Raw genomic sequence first — 14860 nt, forward strand, 5'->3', positions numbered from 1 at the left:
TAGGACACCGAGTGCCATTATCTCCCCTGGCTTTCAGAAGCAGCTTTGTATCTGGACCAAGTGCCTGGGAAAGTACTGCTTTTCCATGAAATACCTAAAAAAAAAATATAAAAAATTACAAAGTGAAATTATTGCCAATGAGTGAGGAGAGAGGAATATTTATAAACATGCTGGCAGATTGAATAAATATCTCTTGTCTGCAAGTTTTCCATTATTGTCAATAATGGCTGGAAAGTGTGCAGAAAAAGTATATAAATTTATTATGCCAGGGCATATAGAATTGTAAGTGATATATGAAGCATGAAAATGGACTTGCATGTCTCTGAAATTGCCTTTGTGAGTTATTTTGATGTGTCTGTCAGAGCTGCAGGGAGACTGACGCAGGCTAAGCATGCACAGAAACAGCTGATGCTTTGGGGATTGGTGATAATTTGGTTTCAAAGCATTCTCCAGGGGTTTTCTCAAGTCTGGGACAAACATGCATGACAGGATTGGGATTTCAGTAATCAGAGATTTTCTGGGGAAAAGATGAAGATAGATTTCACTTCTATCAGGGCAATTGCTGCAGGGACCACTTTGTTTAATCTGAGCTTGTGTGGATCTGGGAGAATATAGTGGCTTAGCGTTATGGCCAGATGGATGCTTTCTGTCTCCCTACCATCACGTGTGGAAAATGCCATTTAGGAAATGCCTTGGATTCACTCCACTTCTTTGGGCTGCATAAGAGGCAAAAAAGGCCAAGGAGCAGAGGGTTGCAGGGGGTGAACCCATTCGCATCACCTAGAAATACACCTTTAAGGCCAAGTTGGAGGCAGAGAACGGGAGCAAGGATCTGTGAGCAGAGAGAAGATTATAGGATCCAGGGCAGCCAACCCTGCACTTTTCATAAGCACTAGAGTTCAGCGAGTTTGGATCTATCAGTCCAGAGTGCCTCTTTCTTCAGCTTTTTGATTGCTGCTGTCTTATACAGCACCTGACCTTTTGGCTCATTTCAGCACTATCTGCATTTTTTAGGCTGACGTAATACTGTCACTGATTCAAGATCAACATCGCTTCGCCGTTTAGGAAGTGCAGCATGCATGCTAAGAGCAGTATCATATAGAAATAAAATTCTTGTGATGGTAATGCCATGCTGCTGCTCTGCAGACTTTTTGGGTAGCCTGCACATCGCTGGGGCTCTGGGGGTCCAGTGGGTCACCTGGGCTGGGGCAGGAGAGCCCCACGCTCCCAGTGGGCAGCCCTGCTGCTGCTGCAGATGGTGGTCTCCTGGGATGTCTTCTCTGTGTCAAAACTTTCCGGACTGGCTGTATTTTTATTATATCAACATCACAGATAAGAGCAAAGCTTTTGTCTTTTAGGGATCAGCCCATGCCTTAAAGTTCAGTTCTGGATCTCAGTTTTTCTACTGGTCAGGGACATCCTCACCCTGAATCTTTATCATGAAACTTCTCTTGTTTTTTTTTACTCTTCTATAAAGGTCAAATGTGCTGCAGCTATGTGTAAGTGTCCACAAGGGACATATGTTACACGGTGCATACTAACGCAGACCCCAGCAGTCCCCTGCGAGTAGCCATACCCACCACCGACTCTTAAACCTGGATAGTTCTGACTAAACTGCACATTGAAACAGAAGTATATAATGAATGTATGTGGCATCAAAATCTGTCCTTTGGAGGGCAAAGAGGTCAAACTCAGTAGGGGTTACATCATAATATAATCCTTCCATGCAAGCATGCACGTCCCACTTAAAACTCTGGAGCAAGGTGAGCACCTCGTTGTGCTTTTGCCTCTGGCCAGAATGGCATTCACACTGTAGTATTATTTACAAATAATTATAGCATATATCTTTTCAGAACAGTTTTCATAAGCAATAGTATTATTCATCAGATGCAAGCAGGTCATTTTCTTCTCTTTCCACATGTTCTAGTTGGAAAATTATTCAGCACCTTTGCCTGAGTTCAATAATAATGCTGCAGGGGTTTAGCTTGTTTTGTTTGATTTGAGTTTTATTTGCTCAGCGTTTACTGCTTATGACCCAGGTTCTCATTTGGTAAATACTGCTGTGATGAAGTTCACTTTTTGGATGTACTTAGCACGCTCTGCAGCAAACAAGGATTTGGCCTTTTATCTCTTAGAGCAAACAAAAACTTGTGCATGTGGGGGGAAGCTCCTGTAGGGTGGTCTGACTGATGCTAGCCATGAAATCTTGACAGAAGCAACGCGTTTTCTTGTGCTTTCCAAATCGTAACTAACATCTCATCTACTGTTTACGGCATAGAAGATGTGATGAGCCTGAAGGAGGAGATAAGTGGGTTTGTGTGTGGCTTAAGACACCTTTGGTAGAAAGCCATCAAAGTGATCTCTACTTACACAACAGGGGAAGAAAGTAGGTCCTGGAGGACCAACCTGAAGCTTCTTCAGAGCTCGTTTTGTCTGGGTTTCCATCTGCAGCTTCACAGGCTGGCAGGCTCCTGCCTCCTCACTGTCCTCGGAGCTGCTCCTGAGGCAGTGGCTCATGGGGCACCATGGTGAACCAAATCGGTAAGCTCTCCTGAGCTAAAAATACCCTCTGTCCATTTATTTATTTATTGTTCTGCATTATTTGTAGCTTGGATCAACTCTTTGGCATGGTTCACCGAGTGGCCCCGTAGGAGAGGGAGAGGGAGAAGCGCAAGAGTAACCATGCGCTCTGCCTGCTGCATCAGCCTTGATCTAGTAAGCAGTGAAAAAGTCTGTGTTTCTCAAGACAGCTGACCCAAGTTCAGAGCTCCAAAGCTTGCCTGATCCCAAGGGAAGCACACTGAAATGTGTGCAGTTTCTCCTAGGGCTTGTTTCGGTGAGCCAGACTGTTTTGTGGTACGATCTGACTGGTGCCAAGCCACGCAGGGTCAGCGGTGGGCATGAGCGGCCAGGAGGATGCTGCCAGGGAAGGCTCCTCCATCCACCCTCCCTTTGGTTCACATGTAGCACAAACCCTGCAGCTTTTGCATAGGGGCTGTCTTGAGTACCAGGGCAGATCTTTGCTGTTAACTCTGGAGGTGCCACAAGAGCATCAGGCCATTTGTGGACCATGAAGACCAAAACAGGCTGACTTAGATGTCTTCATTTCTGTGAGCAGTCCAATCTGCACCTGCTCCTGCATTGTATTTGAGTGCATTTCAAAATCACCCTAGTTTGGAGATCAGATCTGAGATGCCTAAACTGAGCATCCGAGCTGAGATTTTGAACTGAGAATCTTTTATTACTGCCTTTCTCCTTGGTTGGAGGACAACATTGCTTAAAATTCAAGATGATCTCTTGTAGGACTCTGACTTTTCCAATCAGTTCAAAGCGTCTTCACTCCCATCCCCAACACCACCACATTTCCCCAGGCAGACAAGCATACAACAACATTTTTAACTTTCTGCCTTAAAAATGTGACCACTCCACAGAATAAGACCCCTCCTGTGATTTTGGCTGATAATTTGTGTTTCTCATACTTGAGGCAGAAGGTGGCAAATGCAGATTTTAAGCATGAACACACTGGAACAGTTAAGTTTGCAACTGAACAGAAAATCCTGCTTAGAAATTTCTTGTCCATTACAGAAATTCAAGGCTAATGTAAAAAGAGTCATTTTCTGCACTTGAGGATCGTGTAGTAACAAGCGACTTGGATGTTGTAATCACAGCCCCTGTTAAACTGTCCCCGTTTACTAGCAGTTGACGCTGATCCCAAACACCGTAATGTTTATCTAGACGTATAATGAGAAATAATTGAGGAATGTGAGTGAATAGCCTCGCTTTAAACATAGACAAAGAGTATTTAATCTGTTATCGCTGTTGCTTCTTAATGGTGATGACTATACTGAGAAGTAACACATGTTCAGTGAATGGTTTTGATGATTGATGAGTGCCTCTTTATCACTGCTTATTATGTTATTTTTCCTACTAATAAAACATTGATTGTTCAGTTGTCTTATGTTATTAGCTCCAAAACTTATTTCCAGCTTTGTCAAGAGTCTTTATTGTTTACTCTACAGCATCCCAAACAGTGGTGTTCCAGTTTGTGTCTGGTGCTTCTAGGAATTAAGGCTCTACAAAAGTATTGTTTCATTTATTTTCTGCAAGTTAAAAGAATGCAATTCTTCCAGTGTGTCATGGAAAGCCATGAGGTCAGTCTGGGGTTGCATTGTAGTGACGAATAGCTCCCACTGAAGAGCAAAGATGGGCTGAAGCTTTCCACCTGGAAGGCGTTGCGAAGTTTTTTACCATGTTGCCTTCTGTATCACTCTCCTTTCCTCTGTATTAGCATAACTGGGAGATGTTTTAATTTTAGCTGTGTAGGAATAGGCCAGGGACTGACTGGAGTAGTACAGAGTTTCTGGGGCTTGCGTGTGGTGTTTTTTTACTTTAAAGCAGTTTGCATTTTGCTCTTTCATTACAATTGAATATAGTGGTGATCACTTCTGTCAGTTCCTGTAGGTTGGATAAAACAGAGTAAAAGAATTCAGGTGGGGACTAAGTTTTCCATCATGCCATTATAAATATTTGTAGTCTCGGTGGTGCTCTGTGTGGCACCAGTTTCTTCCCCAGCAGCAAAGCATGCTTAGGTGGATTTGTGTGCCAGAGCTGAACATACCATGAAATTCTTCCATTTGTTCCAGTTCTTAATTCTGGTACACCTCTGTGCCTGGAAATCGTGGGACGCTCCCTACACTATTGCCATTACGGTCTGCAAGATAAAGTTCTAGTTTCTTATGAATCTGTGCTGATGCTTCACTTGGTGTGGTGCTTGTAAAGACAGGTGGGCAACAAGTCTTCACCCCATATTTATTCTTGCTTTCCTTCATGGAGCTTTCTTCTTTCCTCCACAGTTTGTCAAGGGACAAATAACAAGCTGACCCAACTGGGACATGTGGAAGACCATTTCACCAGCCTGCAGAGGATGTACAACAACTGCGAGGTGGTACTCAGCAACCTGGAGATTACATACGTGGAGCACAATCGTGACCTCTCTTTCCTGAAGGTTAGTGTTCTTGGCCAATGTGGCCTACCCTGCTAAAAGAATTATGCAGCATTTTTTTAAGGGCAAAGGATCAACTCCCTGTGAAAATTCTGTGGTGATCCAAAACCATAGCTAGCTAGTGTCAGAGAAATTGCAGATCATAGTCTCAGCATACCTGTAGGCTGCAGGATAGGCTCAACCCTACTGTACTAAATCAGGTACTTTGAGAAGTAGCTTTTCAATGTGCTGGCTGCCATGCAGATGGGTTTTTTCTTACTTATAAATGTTTTTACATCTTTACGGATTGCCTCGCTTCTCAGAGTGCAAGAGGCTTCGTGATGCTGCTGGGCAAAGCAGAGCGGCAACCCACTGATGGCAGGTTTCGAAGCATAGAGGCACTTGCCTTGTTTTGTACACGAGTGCATGAGTAACCATGGCAAGCTGCAAGGGGAACAGGCAGGGGATGGACGTTAAAACACAGCCGCAGCATGGGGAGGAGCAGTGTCTGCCATGGGGACCTCCAGGTTCTCCACCAAGCAGAGACTGGGCAAGGGGTACAGCTCTGCTCCCCCACTGCCAGGTTGCCACCAGTGGCATTAGCATCACACCTTCGGGTTTTGGTGGGGTGGTTTGTTGTTGTTAAAAGATGTTTTAAATGCACTGCTTTTAGTATGCCTAGTTATCAGATTAGGAGGTTTTCAAAGAAAGAGGCAGTAAAGGAAGAAGGTTTTTTTGCCATTTGAAGTGTGTGTCTGGTATCAAGAGCTCTGGTATGGTAGCTGTGATTAAACAGGTCAGTCCTCTGGGCTGAGGGGCGTAATCTCTTTGTGTAAGCTTTTCTCAGGGAACAAAGAAAAGGAAAAAAAAAATTCATCATAGCAACAAGCAAAAACATCAGAAAAGAGGTGGTTCAGATATATGGGTTACAAACACAATGGTGTTGCCATTTTTCTTTCCCAAGCACAACTTGACCATGGAGCTCAGAGTTCCCAGGAATGCAACAGGTCTCTTGAACCCTCACTGGTAGTCTGCACAGAACAGGGAAGTATCCTAAGTGGTAGCCTGAGGGTTTTTCATTTATGGTTATTTTTGTAGGAGATAGAAATGCACACATTTCACAGTACAGGAATTAACCTACATCCAGGGACAGTGCCTCACTTTTCTTTTTGTCCTGTAACTGTTATTTAAGAGGGAGAAGGTTACCTGATCTTCCCCTCTGCTGAGCATTGGAGGCTCTGCAAGGGAAGGGACACAGAAGAGAGAGCATAAGAGCCTCAACCAAATGGTGTCTGTGCTGCCAGTGGTTGGAGGCTGGGCAAGTATTCAGGGGAAGCAGCGCACTTGCTTGCCCTATCGTACATGCTTGCCCTGTTCTCCTGCATCCCCAAGGCAGCCCCATTTGCCTTTGCTTGGGGATGGAACAGGGGTAAGCTGAACCTTTGGAATGACCCCCTGGCAGCTGCTCTAAGGCTCAGTTTGTACCTGACAATATTTCCCATCTAGTCCCTTCTTCTTCTCGTATTTATTTACTTTTTAATGAGATTAAGTGTTTTATCATTCCTTAAAATTGAAAGATGATGGATTGGATGGGTGGGAGGAGGAAAGTGACTCTGTCAAGAGTGGTATGGATTAAGCACTTTGTTTCTTCTGTTCTCTCAGACGATACAGGAGGTTGCAGGCTATGTGCTCATCGCGCTTAACATGGTGGATGTCATTCCCTTAGAAAACCTCCAGATCATCCGAGGCAATGTGCTGTATGACAACTCTTACGCCCTGGCAGTTTTATCCAATTACCACATGAATAAAACCCAGGGACTCCGAGAACTGCCGATGAAACGGCTGTCAGGTGAGATGAGGGCAAGAGGTGGAGGAGGCACCTGTAAAACAAACTTCCACTGTTAGGTTATTGGTATCGAGATCTGACTGGAGATCTCCTCTCAGAGTTATATGCCATCAAGCCCATCTGAATGTAGTTTCCCAGTTTCCTAACTGCTTTCCTGCTAGCCAGCCTTCTTCAAAAGATGAAGAAAGTTCGTAATTTCCCATTGCAGAAAGATCCAGAAAATACAAAGCATCACCAGGGTGGTGGGATTTATTTGTGTCCTCCAAAATGGCAAAGAAGTATCCACTTGTTCCTTTGCATCATTTGATTCCAGCGCATGTGCGTCGGTATTTTCTGTTAAATTCCAGTGGGAGCTGGTTGGTATGTGAATTAGGGTCTTACATGGTCTCTGGTATGCATACCAGCAGTGCCACCTCTGCTGAGTTCAGTGGCCTCTGGAGGTGGCACCAGGCAGAAAGCCACATGTGCTGGTCTCTTAGTGGCATCCAGCAGCAGCCGACCTTCCAGAACCCATCAGTCTGAGCCCGGTGTTAGCGGCACCATCAGGAGTGCTGGTGCTATGTGGATTGTCCTGTTCTGTCAGCATAGTGTAGTGTGCCCGAGGTGAAGAAGTACATGTTTTATTTCCCCTTCTTGAGTTCAGAGATGGGAGACTTAGGCAGTTTGTTTCACTTACCATTTTTTTTCTTTCCATGGCAGAAATTCTCAATGGAGGTGTTAAAATCAGCAACAACCCCAAACTGTGCAACATGGACACCGTTCTCTGGAATGACATCATTGACACGAGCAAGAAGCCTCTCACGGTGCTTGAATTTGCAAGCAACCTGTCTTCTTGTGAGTACTAACTTACCAAAAATGCTGTGCACTCCCCCATTTCAGAGAAAACAAACATCCCATCTTCCGTGCGGTGGGTTTCAGGTCCGCCAAGCCCTGCACGCAGGGCCAGCAAGCCCTCTTCCAAGGGAAGTCCTTTCACTTCTTCACCGCTCCCCCAAGGTGTAATTTTTCAGGGTGGTTAGGTCCTTAATTCACAGCTTAGTGGAGTTCTTGGGAAACCTTCCCTGGATTTCAGACAGTACCCTACGTACGTGTTCTCCAAAGGCAGCGCAGGATAGCATGCACTCGTTTGCTTTCCAGCAATCTTCTGTTTACAATAGAAGTCTGGTCTGGAAAACCCACATGGAGTTACTGTGGGACTCGAAGCCTTGTTAGCGCTAAGGCTGAAGCTGAGTGCTGTAAAGCTCTGCTGGTTTAGGCCGCACAGGTTATCCTTGCAAAATTAATGATAAACAAGCCGATAAGTCTGATGCTTTAGATCAGCAGGGAGATGAGCCTATATTCAAAAGTTTGTGTAGCATGTGCTTAGAGTGGGCTCAAGCTAATCCTTCAGCCTTATGAGTCCCTCATAAAATCCCCAGTCATTTCACGGAAAGGGAATGTTTATTTTCATTTCTGAGCATTTCATTTCTGGCGCTATAAATTGGCGGAGAAACGTATTTTCTTTATCTTCTTCCCATTGCGTAATTGCCTGAGAGCTAATAGCCAACTTCTGTGTTGACATATTTTTTTGCAGAGCCCCAGTGTAATCAAGGAGTTGCAAACTATACAAGTCAGCATAGGAGTTTGGCTCTAAACACCACAGAAATGTTAACCTTTGACTTTTCGACTTCAAAAAAACAGAAAGTTCTTTGGTCTTGCCCCAAATCAATCAGCTCTTGGACAACTATTGGCGTTTGTTCAGCTATGTGATGGGCAGTGGGGGCAGGGAGAACCACGTGTTGCTGGCAGGAAGAATCACTCTAGTAGGAAATGCCTCTTAAAAGTAGTGAATTCCAGATTAATCCGCTTAGACAGCCTTTTATGGTTTTAATAATGAGCCCGTAATCTAAAATAAGTTGTTTCGCTGGGACTTTGCCTGTTGTTAAGAAAGAAAAAGAAAGAAAAGCGTAAGGAGGGAGGGATGGGAAGGAGCCCAGAGCCAAACCTCCAGGGTCAGGCAGGGTGTCTGCCCATTCTGCCGCCTCTCCAGTGACTGTCCATCTGCCATGTGGTCCTACACCCAGCAGTATTTTTGGCAAAGGGCGGGAGGAGGGCACAAAGCAGACAAGTCAAATTACTTTGTGGTCGGAGTAGCTGGCGGTTGCCTGCGAATCCAGTTGGGTTTGTTTTCTTTTTCGAACAGTGTTGTTCAGAAACATTGATTTACATGTGGCCTGTAGCGAGCAGCTGGCACATGCCTGGCCGCAAGCCGGTGGTGACTTGCCATTGCATGCAAACCCCAGCAGAAGGTCCAGCTGGGCAGTAGCTGAGATTCCTGTTCCTGGGAAAAATACACCTCTTCCGTAAGCTAGACTGGTTGGGTACTGTACTCACTTGCTCAAAGGTGTGGGAACCGCACGTAGGAAGTCAGAGGTGAACACACAATAAAGATTTAAGGTCCAGCTCTCAAAATTTCTGAGCGTTGGTATATAGGTGCTTCCTTTCTTGATTTATCGAGAAGGGAAGCTCGAGTCTTTGTTTTCTGTGACTCACGTGATGTTGTTGTTCTCCACGCTTATAGAATTTAATACTCCACTGTTGTGTTTTAGGTCCCAAATGCCATCCGAACTGCACAGAAGACCACTGCTGGGGCCCAGGCGAACAGAACTGCCAGACACGTAAGCCTGCAGATTAACTAAGAAGTATCTTGTGTGCTCCAACATACTAAATTTCTATCCGCTGAGAAAGTAACCCGCTAAGCGTGAATTAGTGACATATTTCACACTTGCCCATCTCTGCATCCCGCTATGCTGGGGCTCCTTGAAGCGCACCATGGGTGGGCATGGCCCGCTGCCCACTCCGCAGAAGTGCAGACCAGGCTGTGCCTGCTGCCCCCGGGTGGCTCCATTCCTGGAGGGGAAACCTCGGGGTGGCTTGACTTGGGTCTGAGTTTCCCTGCAGATGTGCTCTTCCTCCAGAGGCAAAGGACCACAGCTGTCTCCCATGTTGAAAGCTTTCATCTGTCACCTCTAACTTTTTCCCATCTTCACTTACAAACATTTATTCATGAAGTTATTTTACTGTTTAAGAAAGAATGCGGTAGCTGTGTGGTGAATTGTTTGCCTTCCTGCTGTTTCCCGCAGGCCAGTTAATGATACTTCAGATTGATTTCTACTATTAGAAGCAACAACATAACCTGATTTTTGCTGGCTTTAACTGCTCTCTTTGGAATCCCCATAGGTTTCTTTTGTAAATGCAAAAGGTGTCACCTTCATGTGGGTGATCACACCACATGCTGTACTCAGAGGACCTTGGGAAGGCTCTCAGAAAATGCATAACCATTTTCTAATTTGTCAGTGGAGGTATTTGGCATCATGAGGTTGTTCAGGTTGGCTGCCTGTGCCTTACTGTAAACTTGTGCAGGTAGGATGCTTGTCTAATATTGAGGGAGTGACAGAAACATGCTTGAGGTTTTGCAAGGCTTTATTTTTCCCAAAGTAAAAGCTAAGAAGACCATCCCAGTTTGTTTTGCTACTTTATTATTTCCTTTTTTCTGTAATAAGTAGGGAAATACACTGTTTCTGATTCTTTGTTTTGTGTAGGGTTCAGTGGAAAGATTGCTGGTCTAGACATAACACAAATGACAGCAACATCCTATCCTTGGTTTTCCATTGCAAATAATCACCTACACCTAAGCTTCTTGCTTGCAAGTATCAGGCCAGAGCTGTACGCCTTCTAGAGCTTAAGGGAAAAGAACACAGAGCCTTTCTCTCTTCATTTAATATAAGCTTTAGAGTTTTTCATTCCACTCTGCAGTTTGGCTCTGGAGGTGGGCAGTGGCTGCTGCTCACAAAGCCCTGCCCAGGTCAGTCCTGCAGTGGAGGCCACACAGCCGTCCCAGGGGCTGGCGAGACCCAAGTCTCAGCCCTGCAAGCTCCCAGCATTTGCAGACTCGTGCTGGCTTTGGGAGGGTAACTGGGAGCGTGCAAAGCAAAACTGCTTGCAGGCTCTGGCTCTCCTTTCCAGGCATTTGAGAATCTGGCCAACTGAAAACGTATCCCACGCTTCCATGTGTGGGAAGGTTTGGGGTGATGCATATCTTTCTCCTTCAACAAATGTGGGATATTTCGTATGAAATATAAATGCCTGCCGTGATCTATGTTTCCAGCAGGAAGCTCTAGTCAATAGCTATCAAAGTGACGAGCTGTTTTACTCCCCTGCTGACGCTTATAAAAAAAATCATATCGAAGTGCTGTTCGTGTAGAACAATGCGCCTTTTATTCCCCCATTTCTAGTTGAATGGAGGGGTTGCTATCGGAGAAGCTAATGCATATTGTGGAAATAATCTGTTTCCTTGAAAATATACCATCTTGCTTACAGACTTACAAGGGAAATGAAATAATACAATTTGCATATAAAAGTGTGTAGTGGAAAAAGCTAGGAAATATTATTTTAAAATATCAGTTATATACCCTGTAGCAGGTTACACTTACCAATAACTTTCTGTTAATTAACAACCGTCTGTTTCAGACTTACAGGAGTTCCTGATGATATTGTAGCTCATTTGTGCCAGCTGCAGAGCTGGTAACCGCTCAGGCTAGCGCCGCGCTGGGATGCTCGGGGCGCTGCAGCACAGTGGGTTAGCCATCAGGTTTCTCTGACATCTAATGCCAGGGTCTGTGGATCAGTCTTTTTTTTTTTTTTTTTTTAGAGAACAAACAATCCCATTTTGCGTCTCTGGTACAAACACATGCTAGCCATTAATTTCTGGGTGTTGTGTTTTTTTTTTTTTTAAATTGTTCTGATTATAGTTTTCTCTGCTTTGATATTCAAATGGAGATGATTTCAGGATTCTCAACAAAATGTTGCAGGCGGTTTTTCTTCCCTGCAAAACGCTGAATTGGGGCCAGTTCTTCGTCTGGGTTGCTGCACTGGTGCAAACCCAGTGGGAGCTGAGTAATGAAGATAAAATTTGGCCAAGGAATTGAAGCCTAAAGAAAAATAATACAATTCACGTATGAAATCAGTTTGCTGACTGGGCGTCCCCTCTCTCTGGAAATTTCAGAAATATTTTTAGCGCTCTGAAGGGATCCTAACACCACACCAACAACGTACGGTTTCCCGTTATAGTAGAGAGTCCTGGCAGTTCTCTTTTCATGTTGTTTTTTCCCAAAGCTAGCACCAATAATAGCAGATTTTCTCAGCAAAATGGAGCCAGATCCTGCTCTGTTGTCCAGCTGTAAGATGCAATGACTCCACAGAATTTTTCTTGATTTAGGCATTGATGCCACAGGGACCTGGATGCTATTTCTAAGCAGGCCATGGTTTGCTGGCTGGGACCGGAGTGCTTAGCACCTCGCAAGAGCCAAGATAATTATGGGCTGAACACAATCCCTTCTCACCACCACCCACACCAGCTCTCACCCCTCCAGAGCGCTGGCCTTATATAAGGACAGAACACGCATCCCAGGGGTAAAATCTAGAACAGATCCTGCATCAGACCTTTTTTTCCATATTTCTTGATCTCGTTGCAATAAATACAGCTCTAACATTCTTCATGCCTGATGTTTTTGTTTTTGCTTGTGTCTTCCAGTAACAAAAGTCATCTGTGCGCAGCAGTGCTCTGGCCGGTGCAGGGGAAAGGTGCCCAGTGACTGCTGCCACAACCAGTGTGCCGCGGGGTGCACGGGGCCTCGGGAGAGCGACTGCCTGGTAATGATGCTACACCACCATCATAACTGCTTAAATCCCTGGCACAGCAAGGCAGGCTTCCAGCTGCATGTCCTCTACCCTCCTTCCATCCGAGAAGGCCTCTGAGGGGTGCTGACCTGGAGGGTGCTCCAGGGCTTCCCTGTGCGGGTGGTCAGTGGGAGGGAAGAGGACATGAGCTTCACAGCATCCTTAGCAGGTTTCTACTGACCCTGCAGGTGGACCTTCCTAGTGCCTGCCAAAGCAGTGTTAGCGCCATCAAGAGCCCAGTGAGCTCAAAGTTGTTGCAGAGCAGCTGAGTGTTTGCTGTAGGGTGACTTCCCCACGCAGGCAGGTCCCCAGGTCCTCAGCTGCCTCCCTGGTGCAGCGGTTTTCCATGCCAGCACAGCTTGGCCTTGTGCTCCTTAGCGCTAGTCAGTAATAAACTTGGTTTGCTAAAGCAAGAACTTGTAAGGGGAAGAAGGGATGATGGATTTTTTTTTTTTTATTATTTTTTTTTTTGCATTTTATTAACTTCAGACATGAAATCAAGGTTTCATTTTCTGGTTTTCACTTGCCACAAAAGCACTTTATTTGGGGGACCCTGGGGCAATGGAGGGAGAAGGAGAAAATGGAGGTTTTTTTAGGAAAAAAAACACGTCTCATTTCTCATTGCTTTTCTGCAAGAGTTTCAGGGCGTTGGTGGTGCACACTGTGGTTTTAACTCTTCCCCATGTTTGCACTGCAGTTCATTCTGAATTAGGTGACACCTGGATAATCAGCACAGAAACCGTCTGGTCTCAGTTTTGTTGTTACCTCTGTTCCTGGTCCCCTTAATAAATTGCATGGCTATGATGCCGTTACTGGCTCACAGAGAAGACAGTTATTCTCTCATCTGGAAAGCCAGGGAAGAAAAAAGGGGAAAAGAGAGTGATTATTAATTTAAAGCAGAAATAGATTGGAAGAACTAACTTGTCCTTCATAAATGCCTGCTAAATTGTTCATTACCTGCAGCCAAATATAATGACTTCAGTTTAATATTTCGCCAGAAAAGTCAGTAATCGGCAGGAAAGGACTTGATTTGATTTTGGTTATTAAAAAAGCAGCCAAGAAAAGTACCGTTTGTCTGGATTTGGTTACTGCTTGTAGGGAAAATTCTTCTAAGGCATGCAGATTCACTTCTGTTCCCATGTGAATCCCAGCAGCTCTCCACCCGAGTGCCAAGTTTTCTTGTTCAGAACAAGAAAACCTCATGTTCTCTGGGGTTTTTTTCCTAAATATTTAATTCAATTGCCCAACCTGAAGCAACCTTTCACCTTCAAAGCATGAGGGACCATCCCATCCTGTAGCTGCCTGGGAGTTCCATTAGAGCTAAGCACGAAACATGATGAGCCCATCAGAGTGTTTTTAAGGAGCAAATGTAAAACTATTGTCACTTTTTAAGGAGAAGGTAGTTTAACAGGTGCTGTTGTTCAATGACAGGCATGCCGCAAGTTTCGGGACGATGCTACATGCAAGGATACATGTCCCCCATTGGTCCTGTATAATCCCACCACTTATCAGATGGATGTCAACCCTGATGGAAAATACAGCTTCGGAGCCACTTGTGTGAGGGAATGTCCACGTAAGTTCATTTCCACAGCCGCAGAGGAGGTGGGAGGTTGGAGAGGAGTGGGAAGGGACCTGCGTTATCCCTCTGCATTATGGCCAAGTGAAAGAGAACTTTCTTCTGCTCAGCTTCTGTGGGAACTGGGAATAGGTAACAAAAATGAGGGAATTAGCTGGTAAAGAAGACAGCCTTTTCAAACCGTCTGCATCCATCACCTTCCCTGATTTTTAACCACTGAATTGTGACTTCTGAAGATTTTTCTCTTGATGGGGAGAAAAACACCTCATGAGAATCTTTAGGACAATGACCGTATTGAATCAGTCCCGTGGATTATCAAAGCAGTATCAACTGGTAGTAATTGGTTCTTAATTAGGACTGGTAGAAAGTCATTGGTTTAAACGCCTCCCTCTCAAGGCCTATGATCATTGTTTCCTCAACAGATATTGGTTTTTCTTTCACACTGTTCTATATCCATGTTTTTTTAACCCTTCAAGACTTAAATGTGCAAGAAGGTTTGGTGTACAGAACTGGTACCCCTTTCTGGGGATGACCATTGCCCTGGCCAGCCCTTGGCCTGGAAGAGTGCGCAGAGGTGAAGTGCTGTGTATTGATCCTGATCATGGCACTGGTGCACAGCCTGGCCTTGTTGGTTTATCCTTGTGTGACCGTTCCCCTCTCTGTAAAATGGTGAGCACTGTATGTCCATCTACCTTCAGAGGGTGTTTGTGAGAATTCATAATTGATGCCTGTGCTTTGT

At 44.9% G+C, this 14860-nt stretch overlaps 1 protein-coding gene across 5 annotated transcripts in view; it reads left to right on the plus strand.

The window, feature by feature from the left end:
• Positions 1-14860, plus strand: part of EGFR (epidermal growth factor receptor) — a 173220-nt gene that overhangs the window by 119288 nt on the left and 39072 nt on the right. For all 5 annotated transcript variants that reach the window (XM_055803533.1, XM_055803531.1, XM_055803532.1 and 2 more), the window contains 6 exons: positions 4854-5005; positions 6644-6830; positions 7527-7661; positions 9416-9484; positions 12400-12518; positions 13977-14118. In XM_055803533.1, the coding sequence (XP_055659508.1) occupies positions 4925-5005; positions 6644-6830; positions 7527-7661; positions 9416-9484; positions 12400-12518; positions 13977-14118 (733 nt within the window). In that variant the 5' untranslated portion in view covers positions 4854-4924. Of the gene's footprint in view, positions 1-4853; positions 5006-6643; positions 6831-7526; positions 7662-9415; positions 9485-12399; positions 12519-13976; positions 14119-14860 lie in introns of those variants that run through there.

The sequence above is a fragment of the Falco peregrinus genome, chromosome 5 (assembly GCF_023634155.1).
Source record: "Falco peregrinus isolate bFalPer1 chromosome 5, bFalPer1.pri, whole genome shotgun sequence".
Classification (NCBI taxonomy): domain Eukaryota; kingdom Metazoa; phylum Chordata; class Aves; order Falconiformes; family Falconidae; genus Falco; species Falco peregrinus.